The 17,527-nt window shown below is 43.9% G+C and overlaps 1 protein-coding gene across 5 annotated transcripts in view; it reads right to left on the reverse strand.

Annotated features, from left to right (window-relative positions):
• Nucleotides 1–17,527, reverse strand: part of LRRC7 (leucine rich repeat containing 7) — a 95,523-nt gene that overhangs the window by 24,231 nt on the left and 53,765 nt on the right. For all 5 annotated transcript variants that reach the window (XM_086841482.1, XM_086841480.1, XM_086841479.1 and 2 more), the window contains exons 8-15: nucleotides 15,219–15,293; nucleotides 14,655–14,799; nucleotides 12,497–12,569; nucleotides 9,291–9,420; nucleotides 8,812–8,927; nucleotides 3,885–3,954; nucleotides 2,460–2,559; nucleotides 1,628–1,752 (exon numbers count right to left, since the gene is read on the reverse strand). In XM_086841482.1, the coding sequence (XP_086697608.1) occupies nucleotides 1,628–1,752; nucleotides 2,460–2,559; nucleotides 3,885–3,954; nucleotides 8,812–8,927; nucleotides 9,291–9,420; nucleotides 12,497–12,569; nucleotides 14,655–14,799; nucleotides 15,219–15,293 (834 nt within the window). The remainder of the gene's footprint in view (nucleotides 1–1,627; nucleotides 1,753–2,459; nucleotides 2,560–3,884; nucleotides 3,955–8,811; nucleotides 8,928–9,290; nucleotides 9,421–12,496; nucleotides 12,570–14,654; nucleotides 14,800–15,218; nucleotides 15,294–17,527) is intronic.

Below are 17,527 nucleotides of genomic sequence, written 5' to 3' on the forward strand. Positions count from 1 at the left end.
GCTGAAAATGCTCTGTCCATAGGAATATTTCAGAGGCAAAAGCATGATTGATTTGGTAAATAAAACTGCATCAAGTGCTGGCATCCAGACCCGAGCCAGGAGAGAATAAACATCACGGAGCAGAACAGAAAATGTTAAAATCTATGAGTGGGATGTCACTTTTAATAAAGAATTCCAACAGAAAAGGATAAATCAAGTCTGGAAAGCAGCACTGAAGCTCTGCTTCAATTATGGTTGAATGAAATGGTTTTTAGGGGTGGCCCTTGGTGTCTCCCAGAGCTCAGGCCTTGGTTTGAGGGCAAATCCTTGGGAACTCTGACCAGGGAGAAGGATCTGGAGGCTGGGGTGAGACAGACATTCCCAAACAGGGATTTCAGCAGGAGTTTCACCTCCCTGGGAGCATTAATATCAAACAGCCAAACTCCTGCAGCTCTGGTGGGGACAGCTCTGGGATGCAGACCTTTCCCTCAGTGATCCACACTTTCCATCCCAGAGGAAATCTGCATTCCCTGCCAGTCCCACTCCATCAAAAGCAGCCTGACCCCCCAAAGAGAGAATTTTCAAAGGTCAAAATCCTTGATGGAAAAAAGCTGTTGAACAATCCCAATTATCAAATCTATTTTAGCATCTGTCTGGCTGAAAGTTCAGTGTGATGAGAGATAAAAAGTGAAATCTTCTTCTGCTGTTATAAAATGCTGCAGTGTTGGTGGTTACTGCCTGCTGGGAATTTAAATTTATTTAAATGTATCCCTTAAAGCTCTGGTGAAACTGCTAAAAATGTTCATGTTGAAACCTCCAGCCATGTCACCCCCAGGGAAAATTCTGATACAAGTTGTGGAACAACTTTCCCAGATGCTGTTTTCCATGCATGGCCCATTGAAACCTGCAATTCATCCAGGGTAAAATTCCACTTTAATCTATTTATTGTGAGGTGAAGGCTGCTTTTGGCTTTATTTTCTGTTTTACTAAAGCAGAAGAGTCCATTATCTCTGGGCACAGGAGCTGGAGAGAAATTCCCAACTGGGAAAAATATTGGAAAGAAAAATCAAGAATTTCCACCAAGTTTTCAATGGAATGTTAAATCGCTATTGACAAGAGAACTGCTAATTTTAGAAGTAAAATCTGATTTAAATCTCCCCAGATGATTTTTTCTCTGACCCTACATTTTACCTTGGGTGCTCTACCACAGTTAGAAATTGGCAGGGTTGAAGTGTGGGATAATTCCTTTATATTATTCAAGAAAGAGACATTTCCATGCCATGTAAAGGCTGACAGGTTTGAAAATATCTTCCTGACAATGCAGCTGATTGAGGCATCGATGGAGAACTCTGCAGTGGCATTAATTTCACTAAACTGGGGGAGGAAATTCTTGCTTTGAACTTCATTTTTTTACAAGTGATGCCCTCTCCACTGCACATTCCACGGGGCTCGTTGTCTTCTGCTTTGAGAGGAATATGGGATCCCCTATGGGATTCAAATATTCCTAAAAAAGCAGCGGTGGGACAGTAGTTCTGTCCCAATTCCCTCTGGCACAGAGCAGGAATCTAACATTAAAACACAAACCCAGCTCAGTTTGAGACCCCTGTCCATATTGAGTGAATCCCAGAATAAATCCAGCAGTACTTACCTTGACTTTCCCTGGATTTTCCTCCTCTTCCTTCTTGTCCTCGAATTCAAAGGCCACAGTCATTCTCTGCTGCCTCTGCTCCTCCCACAGAGTGGGGTTAAAGCTGTCACTGTCTGACTGGAAATCTGCAAGGAATTGCAGAGGGAGATGGGAATGATCCAAACAGACTTTCCCTAATTGGTCACTTGGGTGATTGCTGGAAAATGAGAGGGGGACAATGGGAACTGAGAAACCATCCCAGAGTTATACAGAAAGCAGGGATGAGAGTGGTGGGAAGCACCACCAGGGTTTGGGGCAGAGGGGGAGTGTGAAAATTTGGATTTAATGGAGCTTTGTGGAGAGCAAAGCCTCAATCCAGCCAAGTTTGGGAGCCCTGAGCCCCCACCCCATGGGGCTGGGCATTCCCAGCTCCTGTCTGGAGCTGACAATTCCTGGTGTGTGCACACCCAGAGCTGGGCTCTGACTGCCCCTGCAAATCCTCTCTAGAAATAAAAGGGGTCCAGAAAACGTCAGTGTGGAAGTGTAAATCAGCAAATGCCATCCCCAAAGTGTAAATCAGGAAGTGTCAATCTGAAAATGTAAATCAGGGAATGTCAATCTCAAAATGTAAATCAGGCAGTGTCAATCTGAACGTTTCCATCAGAGGACGTCAATCTGAAAACGTCAATCGGGAAACGTCAACCTGACAGCCTTGGGCACACCAGGATCCATCCGTGTGGGCCAAACCAGGGATGTCCCTGTGGCCTTGGAATGTCAGTGGAGCCACGGCTGGACCTTCCTCTCCCTCTGGAATTCCCTGCCCTCCCCAAAGAAGGAGCTGCCGGGGTTTTACCTTCGTCGCTGCGGGGCTGCTGGGGGAACATGTAGTTGGTGAGCACTCGCTGCTTCGTCTCGGGATGCGCCTCCGTCTGCAGTGGGATCAGAGCCTTGGACTGCAGGGAATGGGAACACATCCATTAATTCCTGGGAGCTGGATCTGCCTTCCCCTGCCCAGGAACCCGAGGTTGGCTGTGGTTCTGCAGGAGAACAAAAACTCCCCCTGCACCGGGAGCAGCGCGGAGCCTCCTCTCCCTTTTCCCGCAATTCCCGGCAGAACGGAACATCGGGAATCCTGCCTGGGTTCTCCAAGGGAAAAGGATCAGGGAACACACCTGGCACTGCACAGTTCAACACCCCTTGGGGTGTATTTGGAGCTGGGCCTAACGAAGAATTAATTAATGATGAGGTGTAAATTCCTGGGGGTTGTCAGTTCACCTGGCGCAAGGCACAGCAGAATTCCCATGGAGCATTCCCGGAGAATTCCCGCCGTGTTTGACTTCAGCTGGGGATGTTCTATCATTGCTTTGCTCCACCCAAAGTCACTCTGATCCAGGAGTGACCGTCACAGCCCAGAGAATGAAAATCAATCCATGCTATGCCACAGGAAAGTCAAAATTCTGGGAAATGTTGTGTATTTAAAGGGCTGGGGGTGTTCTGTGCCTGGGCTGCACAGCCAGGCAATGTTAACTTTTAAAATGGAAATCAGAGGGGGAAAAAAACCCCAAGAAACCTCATTTAACACATTAAAATTTAATCATAATTTTCTATTAACCCCTCCCCCCCTTTCAGCTTTCACATTTTTGGCTCGGCTCTAAACCTAAATGTACATTTCAGACTTATTTTAGGGCTCAGCTGCTGCTGGAACCGTTGCACTTCTCAGGGTTCCTGTTGCATAATTTGGTTTAAAATAGAATCCCAAAGAATATCTGCTGTAAACCAGAGTCCTGGAACAAAGAAAGGACCCCTCAGGTTTCACAGGCACAGAAATGAGTTTTCTCCAATGCAAGACCCAGAGTCCTCGTGCATCTTTGACTTGTCTGAACTCTCCCTGAGTGCAGGGGAGTTTAAAATATGCAGGGATGGGAAAAGAGAAGAGGAAGCCAAGGATAGAGGAGCAGATGGAGGAAAGGGTGGGAGCAGGATAATAACAAATTTGGGAAAGAACATCTTGAATTTCTACTTCAAAAATACTCCCGTGCTACTTTTGCCCTTTATTTACTACTTTGGTGAGGAGGCAGAAGCTGATCCTGGTGAAATAAATCCTGCAAAGGTGATTTTTCCATGGTGAAAAATGACACCCAGGATTTATGGCTGGATATGGAAATCTACAGCTGGGCTGGGAGCAAAGTCTTCCAAAATTCTTCTAAATCTTGTCTTGAGTGACAGGGCTCTTGACAGCCCCTTTCCTAAGGAAAATGGGAATATTGAAAGGCATTACCTGGTTGTCAGAAAGCCACAGGGCTGCCAGCTCCTTGAGTTTGGTGAAAGTGAAGGGCAAATTCTTCAGTCTGTAAAGGAGAATATTGGGACAAGGTGAATCCTTCATTTCCACAACAATTTATTTAAAGATTTGTGTGCAGCAGGTTTATCACACTGAACAGCTAAAATTTCACTGCTTTTAAAAATCAAATTTAATAAAATTCAATATTTGATCTATATTCCTATTATTATTATTCCTATTATTATTCTTGTTGTTATTATTATTAGAATATCTGATTAATATTCCAATATCTGATTAATGTTTGGAAAGTAGAACTGCTGACATCCTTTGGTCCTGAGGAGAGGATGATATTTCCTTTGGTTATAGTGTAATAAAATTACATGTATAAGACAGAATAAAGAAAAAATCTTGGTCCCAGGGAGGTTCAGTGTCACCCACTGAGCTCCCTTTATTGGACGCTGGAAGTTTGGAACAGAAATATTCCAAGATGATGGAAAATTCATTTTTGTCAGAACGTCAGACCGAAGATTAAAATGATATAAATATTCATAGTGAACCTAAATGGCAAAATTAAATGGAGCAGGGGGAAAAAAAATCAGCATTTTAATGAGACATTTAAACAGAATTTCCTAAAAGGGATCTGGGAGTGGGAATGGGAATGGATGGCAGGATATTTGTGGAATCTTCATTGATGTTTTTCCCATAACTCCTTCTGAGCAGGGTGTTTTTATAGAATTATGGAATCCAGGATGCTTTGGGTTGGGAGAGACCTTAAATCCCATCCCATCCCAGTGTTCCATGGACACCTTCCACCATCCCAGGCTGCTCCAGCCTGGCCTTGGGCACTTCCAGGGATCCAGGACAGCAGCCACAGCAAATCTGGGAATTCCAGGGGCTCCCCACCCTCACATCCAAGAATTCCTTCCCCATATCCCACCTAACCCTGTCCTTTCCCAGCACAAGGCCTGGCCCAGCTGTGGCCTGAGGCTCTCACAGCTTTTGGGAGCTGAAGGAGCTGGGAAGAACCAGAGCGACCGAAGGAGCATCGGCAAACCCAAATCCTAAAGGAGATTTGGGAAAAATCAGGAGGAAAAGCCCTTCAGTGCCAGACTCGGACCCTGCATCCCATGGAAATGATTCCCACGTTTCTGGGCACCTCAGGATGCAGCAGCTGGAACACAAAACCAGCACCAGACCCAAAGTTGTCTCTGGGGGCACTGTGATGCGCCAGGGAATGTGGAGTTGGGAATCAAAAGGAGAAGCAGAACTGGCCACCAGGTCCAATCCCTTGGAACTCGTGTGGGACAAGACCATTCCATGCTGATTTTCCAGTTCCATACCCAACCAAAGCCCAGAATTCTGCATTTTTCATTTGCTCTGCCTGGATACAACTTTTAAACATCAAACAAGGCCTGATTTGAAAGAGTCTTTGAAAGGAAAAACCTCAAATTCGAACTCAAAGATGGGGAGCACCCAAAAATCATTGCTGGGCTTGGAATATCTCCAGCCAAGCAAATTGTGCATTTTAAAGATTTTAAATAAAAAGCAATTTAAATTGTGTAGTGCAGGAAGAAAATTCTTCATCTGTAGCAACAGCCGTGCAAACACCCTGAGTAAATCCCAATTCCTGACCGGGAGGAGGAGAGGACACAGGGAACAGAATTTGTTCTGGCCAGAATTTGTTTGTGGGTGGATGGTGAGGTCTGAGGAGCTTTTCTGGCTTCTGTGGGAGCGACAAGTTGGGACCCCAGAAGCACAGACAGAAAGGGGGGATTCTCTCAGCTCTTTTAGGACAGAAAAGGAGATTTCTCTTGGCTCTTTAAGGAACAGGAAGAGGGGTTCTCTCAGTTCTTTTTGGGACAGAAAGGGGGGATTTTATCAGTCCTTTAAGAATAGAAAGGGGGGATTTTCTCAGCCCTTTTAGGAACAGAAAGAGGGGATTCTCTCAGCCTTTTTTGGGACAGAAAGAGGGGATTCTCTCAGCCCTTTTTGGGACAGAAAGAGGGTGTTCTTCCAGTCCTTTCAGGAACAAGAAGGTGAGGCTCTCTCAGCTCTTTAAGAACAATCTGGAACTAAAAGAAAGGTCACTTACCAGTAACCGAGGCTCTGTGGGAAGTGTAGCCCAAATGGACTTTTCTAACAATTCTACCTCTCAATCACAGGGCTCAGACCTGGAAGGACTCTGAGGAGAGAGGAGAAGCAGATGGGAGACAAGGTGTTTGCGGCTACCCATGGGCAGGGACACCAGTTACTGGTAAGGAATTTGGGATTTGGGATTTCTGGACTCCCATGGGCACCTCTCCACCCCTGGGAGAAATTCAGGATGAACTGGAGCTCCCAGAGCTTCCACAGAGCTGCACAAAATCCTCACCACGGGTACCTTCTGGATCCAGGTCCAACCCCTGCTGGCTCTGCTGGGCAGAGCCAAGAGAATCCCACATTCCCTGTGGAAAGGTTTGGAGATGGGAAGATAAAGGGAGAGAGGAGTCCCAGGTGTGGAGATGAGAAGTTTGGATACAGTTTAGAGGGCGTGGCATGGGGAAGGAAAGCTGGAGGCGTTGCCTTGGGTGAAGTGGAAATCCAACATGGAAGTTTGAAGGAAATCCTGAAATTCCAAGGGCTTCTGGCCAGGTAAGATCAGCAAGTCCCAGGATGAGGAGAAGACACGGAACAGAGTGAAGGTTTGTAGTGGCAAAGATCAGAGATCCAAAATGCTCCAGAGAAGGACTCAAACAGCGATCCCCCTGAGCAGAATGGGATCTGGGATCCAAAATGCTCCAGAGAGGGACTCAAACAGTGATCCCCCTGAGCAGAATGGGATCTGAGATTCCCACCAGCCCCAGATCCAAAATGCTCCGGAGAGGGATTCAAGCACTGATCCCCCTGAGCAAATCGTGTCCCTTCTTCCAAGGCTTGGAGGGGCCTTGGAAGAGAAAGATTTCCTGGGATCTCCCTCCTCTGCCAGATCCAGGGAAGAGCAGAGGGCCAAAACTGCTGTGGGAAAGTGGGAATGTTCCCACAGAAAGAGGAGCCCCAGCTCTCTCTAGTGTGAATGTGTGGGCTCATCCAAAGGAACAACAGGGATTGATGGAATGGTGATGAAAGTGAAGCTGGGACCACAGGAAGTCAAAAAATCACAAAAAATCCAACATTAGGAAGGTGTCTGAACTTCATCCAAACTCTTTGGTGCAGAATGTTGGAACTTTTCAGTTTTCATTAAGGTGGGAAAAGAATTATCCCAACATCTCAGCAGGGCAGTGCTCAAACTCAGCTGGAGCTGGGAGCAACGGAGGAGGAAAGGTTTGGAAAGATCCACTTCCCAAAGCACTGCAGAAAAGAAGAGGAGATGATTCCACCAGGTTTAAAGACAATTCAGCCAGGCTGGAGGAATGAAGGTCTGGGATCTGGGTCACCAAACACCACTGAGGGGGAGTGGGAAGGGCACAGCTGCCACGTTCCACCCCATGGAACAAACACCCTATGGAACCCCATCCCACCCTATGGAACACCCCATGGAACACCACATTCCATCCCATGGAATACCCCATGGAACACCCCAAGGAACACCACATCTCATCCCATGGAACAGCACATTCCATCCCATGGAACACCCCATGGAACACCCCATGGAACACCACATCTCATCCCATGGAACAGCACATTCCATCCCATGGAACACCACATTCCATCCCATGGAACACCCCATGGAACACTCCATGAAACGCCACATCCCACTCTATGGAACACTCCATGGAACACCACATCTCATCCCATGGAACAGCACATTCCATCCCATGGAACGCTCCATGGAACACCCCAAGGAACACCACATCTCATCCCATGGAACAGCACATTCCATCCCATGGAACACCCCATGGAACACTCCATGAAACACCACATCCCACTCTATGGAACACGCCATGGAACACTCCATGAAACACCACATCCCACTCTATGGAACACGCCATGGAACACGCCATGGAACACCACATCTCATCCCATGGAACAACCCATGGAACATCCCATGGAACATCCCATGGAACATCCCATGGAACATCCCATGGAACATCCCATGGAACATCCCATGGAACACCCCATCTCATCCCATGGAACATCCCATGGAACACCACATTCCATCCCATGGAACACCTCATTCCACCCTATGGAACACCCCGTGGAACACCACATTCCATCTCATGGAATACCCCATCCCACCCCAAGGAGCAGCACATCCCACCCCACATCACTGGGATGCTGCTTCCATAATCCGCTTCCTCCCCAGTGGAAAAAGCATAAATCCCAAGGGAATTCAGATTTTCCCTGTGGCAGAACAAGACAGGGATCGAGAACAGCTCATTTTAAATATTTTGTTTCACATCTGAGCACGGTCCCGTGCCTAAGGACAAACAAATCTGGGCTTTGACAAAAAAAACAAACAACTCTGCTGAAGGAAGTGAAAAATGTTCCTTGCATTTCAGTGGATGCAGGAAAACAAATTCCTGGTTCCCTGGGTATCAGCTTTTTAATCATTAAATAGTACAAACCTATAGATAATATCTCATATTTTTTTTGCATGGAAACAGCAGGAGATAAAAGAAGGAAATGAATTTGAAGCTATTAAAACACACCAAGATCCAGATTTTAATCTTATTCAGTTTTCTTGAAGTTTTCCTTTGGAAGTCCAAGGAGCTGAGACTGAACCATAAGGGTTAAGAAAAAACAACCAAGATTCTTTCCTTACAGTTAAAATAAATGAAAATATAATGATACTATTTTAAAATCAGAATTCTAAAGATAATTTTTTATTTTAAAATATATTTTAGAGAAACGTATCTTTTACAAAGACCTGAGAGGAAAAGTTTAAATAAAATAAAAAATAGAATTCTTAAATTGGCTAAAAAGAAAAAAACGCTGTGAACTGTACCTGTTATCACTTAGATTTAACACCCTCAGCTTCTGCATCTGGCCAATCTCATCAGGAAGAAATTCCAGTTTGTTGGAGCGCAGGGACATCACAGTCACGTTCTTACAGCTCCCAATCTGCGGGAATGGAAAAGCCAAAATGATGGAATCCCAAATTTGGGAATGTTTATTATCACGTCAGGAGGTGGCTAAATTGGATTTTATTGAGAGGCACAAAAGGCAGAAAAACCCAGAATTCAATCAGAAAGCGACATTTTCCTGTTGGCAGGAACCTCAGGGAATGCCTGGGGTTCCTCACAGGGATATTCCCAAATTTCCACGGATTTGCTGCTCAGCTTTCCCACCCAGCGCCTCGGGAACATTGGCGTTGGACAACGCAATTCCACGGGCAGCTGTAATTCATTATCTGTCGGGACAGGGATGGAATGTGGCTCCCACAGAACATTCCAGGCTGGAATCGGGCACGGAAACGCCGCTCACTTCTCTGGGCAGCTCCGGGAGGAAGTTCTCGTCCACGGCCAGGGTGCGCAGGTTGTGCAGGTACCCGATGGTGGAGGGCAGAGACTCCAGCTCGTTGCAGCTGCAGTCGAATTCCTCCAGCAGGGACAAGCTGGAATGGGAAAGGGAATGGGAAAGGGAATGGGAAAGGGAATGGGAAAGGGAATGGGAAAGGGAATGGGAAAGGGAATGGGAAAGGGAACGGGAAAGGGAACGGGAAAGGGAACGGGAAAGGGAACGGGAACAGGAAAAGGAAGGAAACAGGAAACCTCTCGTTAGTGGCTGTGCAGGGCCTGGATCACCCAATTAACAACCCCAAACCTCCGGGAGCTTCACCGGCTCCAGGTCCTGCTGGATCACGATTTCTGAAGAGTTAAGGTTTTAGCCAAGAGTTAGAAGCAATTTATAATGATCAAGATGTAAGTCACATGAGCAAATGGCAGGTTAATGATTATTAGATGCTTAAGCCAGAGCTAATTGTTCTATTGTTGATAGAAGTGCAGTGAGTGGTTCTGGGAGCAGAGGGAACCCAGGGAGAGCAAGGGCAGCACCTGGGCTCTGCCCCAACCCATCACCAGCAGGGCCTGGATCCTGCCAGAGCTCACACTCACCTGAGGAAAACATTCCTGACTCCCCTGGATCCTGCCAGAGCTCACACTCACCTGAGGAAAACATTCCTGACTCCCCTGGATCCTGCCAGAGCTCACACTCACCTGAGGAAAACATTCCTGACTCCCCTGGATCCTGCCAGAGCTCACACTCACCTGAGGAAAACATTCCTGACTCCCCTGGATCCTGCCAGAGCTCACACTCACCTGAGGAAAACATTCCTGACTCCCCTGGATCCTGCCAGAGCTCACACTCACCTGAGGAAAACATTCCTGACTCCCCTGGATCCTGCCAGAGCTCACACTCACCTGAGGAAAACCCTAGAAACCCCAAGATCCCCGTGGAACTGTATTTCCCCTCTGTAGCCCTGAGGTGGGAGAGCTGCACTGCAGAAAGGGATTTTCCATGCCCATGGATCATGGATTGGGCACAAAGGGAAGCTGACAGGAGCAGCTGTAATTCTGACAGTGCTGATTTAGGTGAAATCTCATTAACCTGGCTGTGCTCTTGGGAGAAATCCCCATCATTCCTGACAGGTTTTAGGCAAGGCAGACACAAATCAGCTGCTGGTCAGTTGGGCACCCACTGGAACAGGTCCAAGGAAAACCAGGAATATTCTTAGGGGTGAGTAGAGCGATTCCTGGAGTAGGAAGAGTAATTCCCAGCCATCCAAGCTGCATTTCCTACAGCCACAGCACACAGGGAATGGCCAGAGCAGCCCAAATCCCAGGGGTCACCTCCTGCTTGGCCAACATCAGGCAAAAGGAGTTTTGCAGACCCGAGAATCCCAGGATCCCAGACTGGTTTGGGTTGGGAGGGACCCCTCCCACCCATCCCAGGGTACTCCAAGCCTTGGACACTTGCAGGGATCCAGGGGCAGCCACAGCTCCACCTGTGCCCTCCCTGTCCTCTTCCTCCTAATCACTGATCTCAGCTCTTCCAGCTCCATTCCCTCTGCTTCTTCCACTCCAGATCCCGCTAAAACCTGGGAATGCCGACCTCCTCTGGCATTTGCAGCATCTGGGGCAGACTGGACCAAACACCCCCAGCAGCAAACACTGCCCCAGGCCCAGCTGGGGGTGCTGAATTCCTCCTTCCCACCCACCCAGATCCCACAGGGAACGTCTCCAGCCTTTGGCTGCGTCAGGGAATGAACGGCAATCCTGGATTTTGTGTGGAATGTCTGATTAAGCCGGGCCTATTGTGCGCTTTGAGAGCCACCACGGGTTCATCCTTCGAGCAGAAATCCCAAAAATGAGGGTGGAACTCCCCGGCAGAGCATGGAATCAGCAGGGAAGTGCTCTCATGGAGAAATCCCAGAGGGAATGTTCCCTCCTCCACGTGGCCAATCCCTGTGTGACGGTACCAGGCTCTGGAGGGGGGGTTCCACCACTGGAATTCCGGAGAAAGAGACCCAGCAGGAATCCATCCAAAGGGATGAGTCAGAGAGCTTCATTGTCATGTGGGAGGCTCTGCCCTCCTTACAGGAGAGGGAATTTTTCACTGGAAAAGCACAGCCAGTGCTCCAGCACGACGTGGAGATCCCACCTGCTCTGCAATTCCACTTTGGAGCAGTGGCTGTGCCTTTGGAAACGTCATTAAAGCTCCATGACAAACACTGAAGAGATATTAGGTTAAAAAGGGGGGATTTTCCCTTCAGCTGGAGCAATTCAATAAATAAAAAAAGTTTTAAAAGGTTTTAGAACCCAAAATTGCTGAAGCTGGATTTAAATCCATCTTATGGCAGCATCCAGGAGATCCTGGAGCCTTCTGAGCTCTCACTTGGATGAGAATTTGGGGAGCAAAGATTTGTCTTTCAGTGTTCCCCATCACCAGCTTTTAGTGCTCTCCATGAAAATCCCACAAATCCAAAACCCCCAAGGATGAGCCAGCCTGGGATTTCAGTGGCTGCAGCTGGAACAGGTCACAAATATGGATTATTGTTCCCAAATGGAATCACAACAGCAAAATTCTTATGGGAACAGGCCAGGTCCAGGGCTTGGAGCAGCCTGGGATGGTGGGAGGTGTCCCTGCCCTGGCAGGGGGTGGGATGGGATCATTCTGGAGGATTTTGGAAGCTGCAGAAGGAGGCAGAGCCATGGGAGACCCCACACCAGAGAGTGCAGAACATCCTGAGTTCTCCCCATGATCCCAGCCCCTGGAATCCTTCTGGCTTTCCCTCAGAGGTTTCTCTCATGTTTTAGGAACTCTCCATCCCTGCGAGGCCACATCCAGATCCCTCCCAGCTCCAAGCCCTGGCTGTTGCCATGGGAACAGATGGATTTAATTTTTTTTTCTCCCCAAAATTCTTCTGTTTTGCTGCTCTGCTCATTCAAATTGATTCACACCAAAATCTTTGGTTTTCCTCTTGGAAAATTAGATATATTTTACTGTCTTCCCCCTTGCACTGAAAAATCCCCAGGATTAAAAGTGGTGCTCCAAATTTAAATGTCACAACCTGGGGGCTGGAAGCTATTTCATAATTCAGTATATTTGTCTTATTTGATATTTGAAAACCCACACTCCTTGAGCAGAAGGGAAAAGGCATTTTAATTAAAAATGATGGAACTTGGACTCACTTTCCAATGGCATTGGGCAGGATGGTGAGCTGGTTGTCATCCACTTTCAGAGTTGTCAGTCTCTTCAACAATCCTGCAGGAAGAAATGATGGATAAAAAAAGCTCCCATGGAGATTTCCTGGAATGCCACAAGCAGTGATTTGGAACCCCAAACAGCTCTGAGCTGGATTTTAGGAAGTATCTTTCCAAATGGATTTATTCCTGCTAAAAACCACGGAACAAAAATCCTGGGATTGATGGGGAGATGCAGAAGAAGATGGAAAACAGGAGGAGAAGACACCCAGAGGGTCAATAATTAGCAGCATTAATTAGCAATCCATGTTGGAATCTGAGTAAATTGATTTAAAATTGAGGAATTTTACAGTTCTGTGTTCAAAGGGGAAGGGAAAAGCAAATATCCCAATGGGCAGAGGAATGTCCATTCAGCTCCCACAACTTCCACAGATCCTAAATAATCCAGGAATTCCATGGATGTAAATCATTCAAAATAAAAAGAAAATTCATAATTTATTTCCTTTTTATTTCCTTTTCCCTCTGTGAATGAGCAGCAATCCCATCATCGCTTTCAGACTGATTTTTACATTAAAATCAAATTAATTCTTTCCTTCTTGGCTTCTTTGCCAATCACATGGATCAATTCCTTCCAGCCAGGGAATTCTGCTCCTGATTTTACAAAATGGGACTGTCCAGACATCCTTTTCTGCCTCCTATGGGATTTGATGGCAGGCCTTGCTCCATTACTATAAATCAATCATGAATTAATTTTTAAATTATAAATATAAAATAAAATATAAAATAATAAATATTATACAATATATATTATATAATATATAATACATATATTATATATTTTCTGCCTCCTTTGGGATTTGATGGCAGGCCTTGCTCCATGATTATAAATCAATCATTAAATGATTTTAAAATTATAAATATAAAATAAAATATATATTATATATGTTATATAGAATATAGAACATGTATTATATAATATTATATATATATTATAATACATATATATTTTCTGCTTCCTTTGAGATTGATACCAGGCCTTGCTCCATGATTAAAAATCAACCATTAAAATATTTTAAAATTATAAACATAAAATAAATTATAAAATAATATATAAAATATATTTATGTACAATTTTCATTTATATACAATATACATTTATATACAATATACATTTATATACAATATATATTTATATATAATATATATTTATATATTACATAAAATAACTATTTTATTTTATTATTTTTATTAAATTACGAATTAAATTATAAATCCATAATTAAAAGAAACTAACAAAAAAATTTCAAAAATATAAATACATAAATGTATTTTATAGGTAAATATATAAAAATAATACATAAATATATAAAAATGTATTTTATAGGTAAATATATAAAAATAATATATAAAATATATAAAAATATTTTTTATATTTAAATATATATAAAATAATATATAAATATATTTTATATTTAAATATATATAAAATAATTTATAAATATTTTTTATATTTAAATATATATAAAATAATATATAAATATAAAAATAAATATTTTATATATAAATACATACAAATATATTTTATATATAAATATATACAAATCTCTTCTATATAAAAAAATATATAAAATAATATATAAATATATAAATATATATAGTATATATAAATATAATAATATTTATTATAATATTATATATATTATATATAATATTATTATAATATAGATAAGAAATATATATAAATATTATATAAATATATAAATAAATATTTTATATATAAATATATGCAAATCTGTTTTATATATAAATATATACAAATATATTATATATGTAAATATATATAAAATAATATATAAATCTATGTAAATAATATATGTAAATATATATAAAATAATATATAAATCTATGTAAATAAATACAAATCTATTTTTATATAAATATATATAATATAATACATATAAATATATACATTTATATATATAATATATAAAAAATATATAAATATATATAAAATAATATATCTAAATATATAAAATATATTTGATATATAAACTTCTATAAAATAATACATATAAACACACAAATCTATATGGAATCAATATGAAAGCCTGTGTGCAATGGAGAGGAATCCCTGCTGTCTGCTCACCTATGGAATCTGGCAGCTGCTGCAGCATGTTGGATGAGAGGAGCAGATCCTCGAGCCCCTCACAGCCCGAGATGTCCAGGTCCACTGTCTCGATCCTGTTTTTGGACACATCCAGGTACACGAGCTGTTTTAACTTCCCTATAGACTTAATAGCACGTGAGACAGAGTTACTTGAGCAGATAGAGCTGTTAATGAGAGCTTAATTAGAGACAAACACACAAATCCAGCTGATCTGCACCCTTTGGATGCAGGGCTGGGGTGGGCTCAGCCTCAGAGGAGCAAAATCAACCCTCCCAAGTTAATTAATGGGCTCCAAATTTTTTAAATCTGCTGGAATTTGGCATTGCCGGGCATGCAGCTGAGATATTTCTGCATCTGGACACGGATCCAAGGGATATTCCCAATTCCCACCTCCCACCAGGCAGGTGGAGCTTTTCTGTGCTGAACCATCCCCTGACTTTCATAATTAACTAATTAGTTAATTAATAAACTAATCTCTACACCCACCCAAGGCAAACAGGGCACAAAAATCATCCAATAATTCCCTAAAATAAATGTCCATACCCCAGGTAGCACTTGCAAGGAATTATTGTCCATCCACAACTCCTTCAGATTCTGGATTTGTTCAAGAACCTCAGGCTGAGGGAAAGAATAAATAATTATGGGCATCTAAATAAAGCAAATTGCCATTCCCAGAAGAAATCTGATTTTCCACCTGCCCAGGGAATTGTGGGAGAAGCTCCTGATGCCTCATCAGATAAGAACAAAGCTGATGAACCGATCTCATCCCTTGTTTTCCACATCTCCACATAATGAGTTCCTATTAAAAGCTAGTGGTGAGCATTTTAAAGATGATTTATTTTGCCTCTGCTAATTCCATTGAAATTCTGCTGTCCTTCAATGATTAAAACCACTTCTCGTTTCCAGGCTAAATTGATTAATGGTCATTTGATCCTATTTGTTCCTGTGCTGATTAATGTTTCTTTATCCCTCTGGAGTGTTCACGGCCTGAGATCATTACGGATAATCATAATTTCCCCTCTCAACTTTAATTTGCTCTTCAATCCCTCTCATTAACAGACACCTTTCTTCAAGGCCTGTTCCTGGGCTGTACAGAGCACTCTTTGGTGGGGAATCCTGTGGATTACAATTTCCCAGGATGATGGGATTTCCCATTATTGGGATATTCCACATGACAGCACACGGTGATCCAGATGAGATCTCGTGGCATTCAAGTGCCAGGAAAACCTTACTCATCTCTGCTGGAAATGCTCTGGTTTGGGTCTGTTGGGGAATATTCTCATTTTCCACACAGTGCTGGAAGTGGAATAAAGGGGAATGGGAATGGAAATGGGAATAGGAATGGGAACAGGAACAGAAGAGAACCAGCTGGAAGGGTTTTATGTTGTCCACCCTGTCCAGCTCCCTGACCAATTCTGCCTGACCAAACCTTAAAGGATATTTTTCAGGGAATTGTCCAAATGTTCCTCAATCCCCCTTTCCAGGAGCCTGTTCCAGGGTCTGGTCACCCTCTCCACACAGAAAAGCTTCCTGGGATCGAGTCTGAATGGAAGACTCAGGAATTCTGGAGGAAGTTACGTTCAAATTTATCCTCTTTCCTTTTCCTTCTCTCCCTCCTCCCTTCCTGAATCTCTCCCCCGGCCTTGCTGCAGACTCCTGAACCTCTGGAACGGGGTGGAGAGAATCCAAACTTGGCAAAGCTGCTCCTCCTCTTCCCAGGGCCAGGTTTGACTCCCCAGAACCAGGGAGATGCCAAACTTTGGGATTTGCTGCTCCTGGAGCTGCCTCTTCCCTTCCCCAACTCCCTCAGCTGCTGTTTAGGGAGCCACAATTTGCATTCCAGGTCTCCCAGGATTTGGGAATGCTGCTCCCAGCAGAGGGTGAATGGAATGAGCCCATTTGGGCTCCTCTGGCTGCAGGAAGGGCACAGAGTTCCCCAGCTCCAAGGGAAGGGCCACAGCAGTGCCAGGATACCAAAGAAATGAGGCTCTCCCACATCACCAACTCACCTTTCTCCAAGAAAAAGGAAATTCTGATGGAAACCCGCGTCAGATATTCAGAATCCATGAAAACAGGATTTTTTTTATTCCTTTTTTCCCAGGTGTGAGTTAAACTGGTACCACTTTTCCCATGACATTCCTGCACTTTCCCACTGTTCCTTGGCCTCTTGGCCCATTTGACTCCTGGCATTTGATTCCAGTTCCTACATTTTTGGAGCAGCTGCCTGGGAGATGAGTTAACTTGGGAATTCTGTCCCTAAGAGGAGGGTGGGACCACCCCTCTCCTGATCTGTCACTCGTGGGGTCACTGTGCTGCCATGGAAATACATGGAATATTGTCCAATTCTTTCCAGACACCACAAATCCAAGCCACACTCTGAACTCGGGTAGGATTTAATTCCTACAATTAAAATTCCAAGTAGCACTTCTGAAAATTTCCCTCTGTTTATCCAGGCTGAAGATTTTAATTAAAAATCGGAGTTAAATCCTCTGTTTTTTCCTGCATGGAATAAATGAGCAGCCTGGAACAGGATGGGAGCTGCTCCATAAAACAGATGTAGAGACTTTGCTACAGCTTTTTAGCACCAGGTGACATTTCAGGGTTTGTTTGAGGTGGAATTATCTCAGTTTTAACTAAAGCTACAGGAAGGATTCCCTTGTAGGGCTGTAATCCCTGATCCCATCCTTCCACAGCTCCCAAGGAGCTGCATCTCCTGCTTCCCGTGATGCCAGCAGGGAAAATTCCCCCAAGATTTAAACCTCAGGGAAGTTAATTCTGATTTTGGGGTCGAGTTAAGGACAGAAACTCCTTTGGGAGGTCCAAAATCACCCTGAGCTGGAATGACAGAATCC

This window comes from Cyanistes caeruleus, chromosome 9 (genome assembly GCF_971803275.1).
Source record: "Cyanistes caeruleus chromosome 9, bCyaCae1.hap1.1, whole genome shotgun sequence".
NCBI classification, from domain to species: domain Eukaryota; kingdom Metazoa; phylum Chordata; class Aves; order Passeriformes; family Paridae; genus Cyanistes; species Cyanistes caeruleus.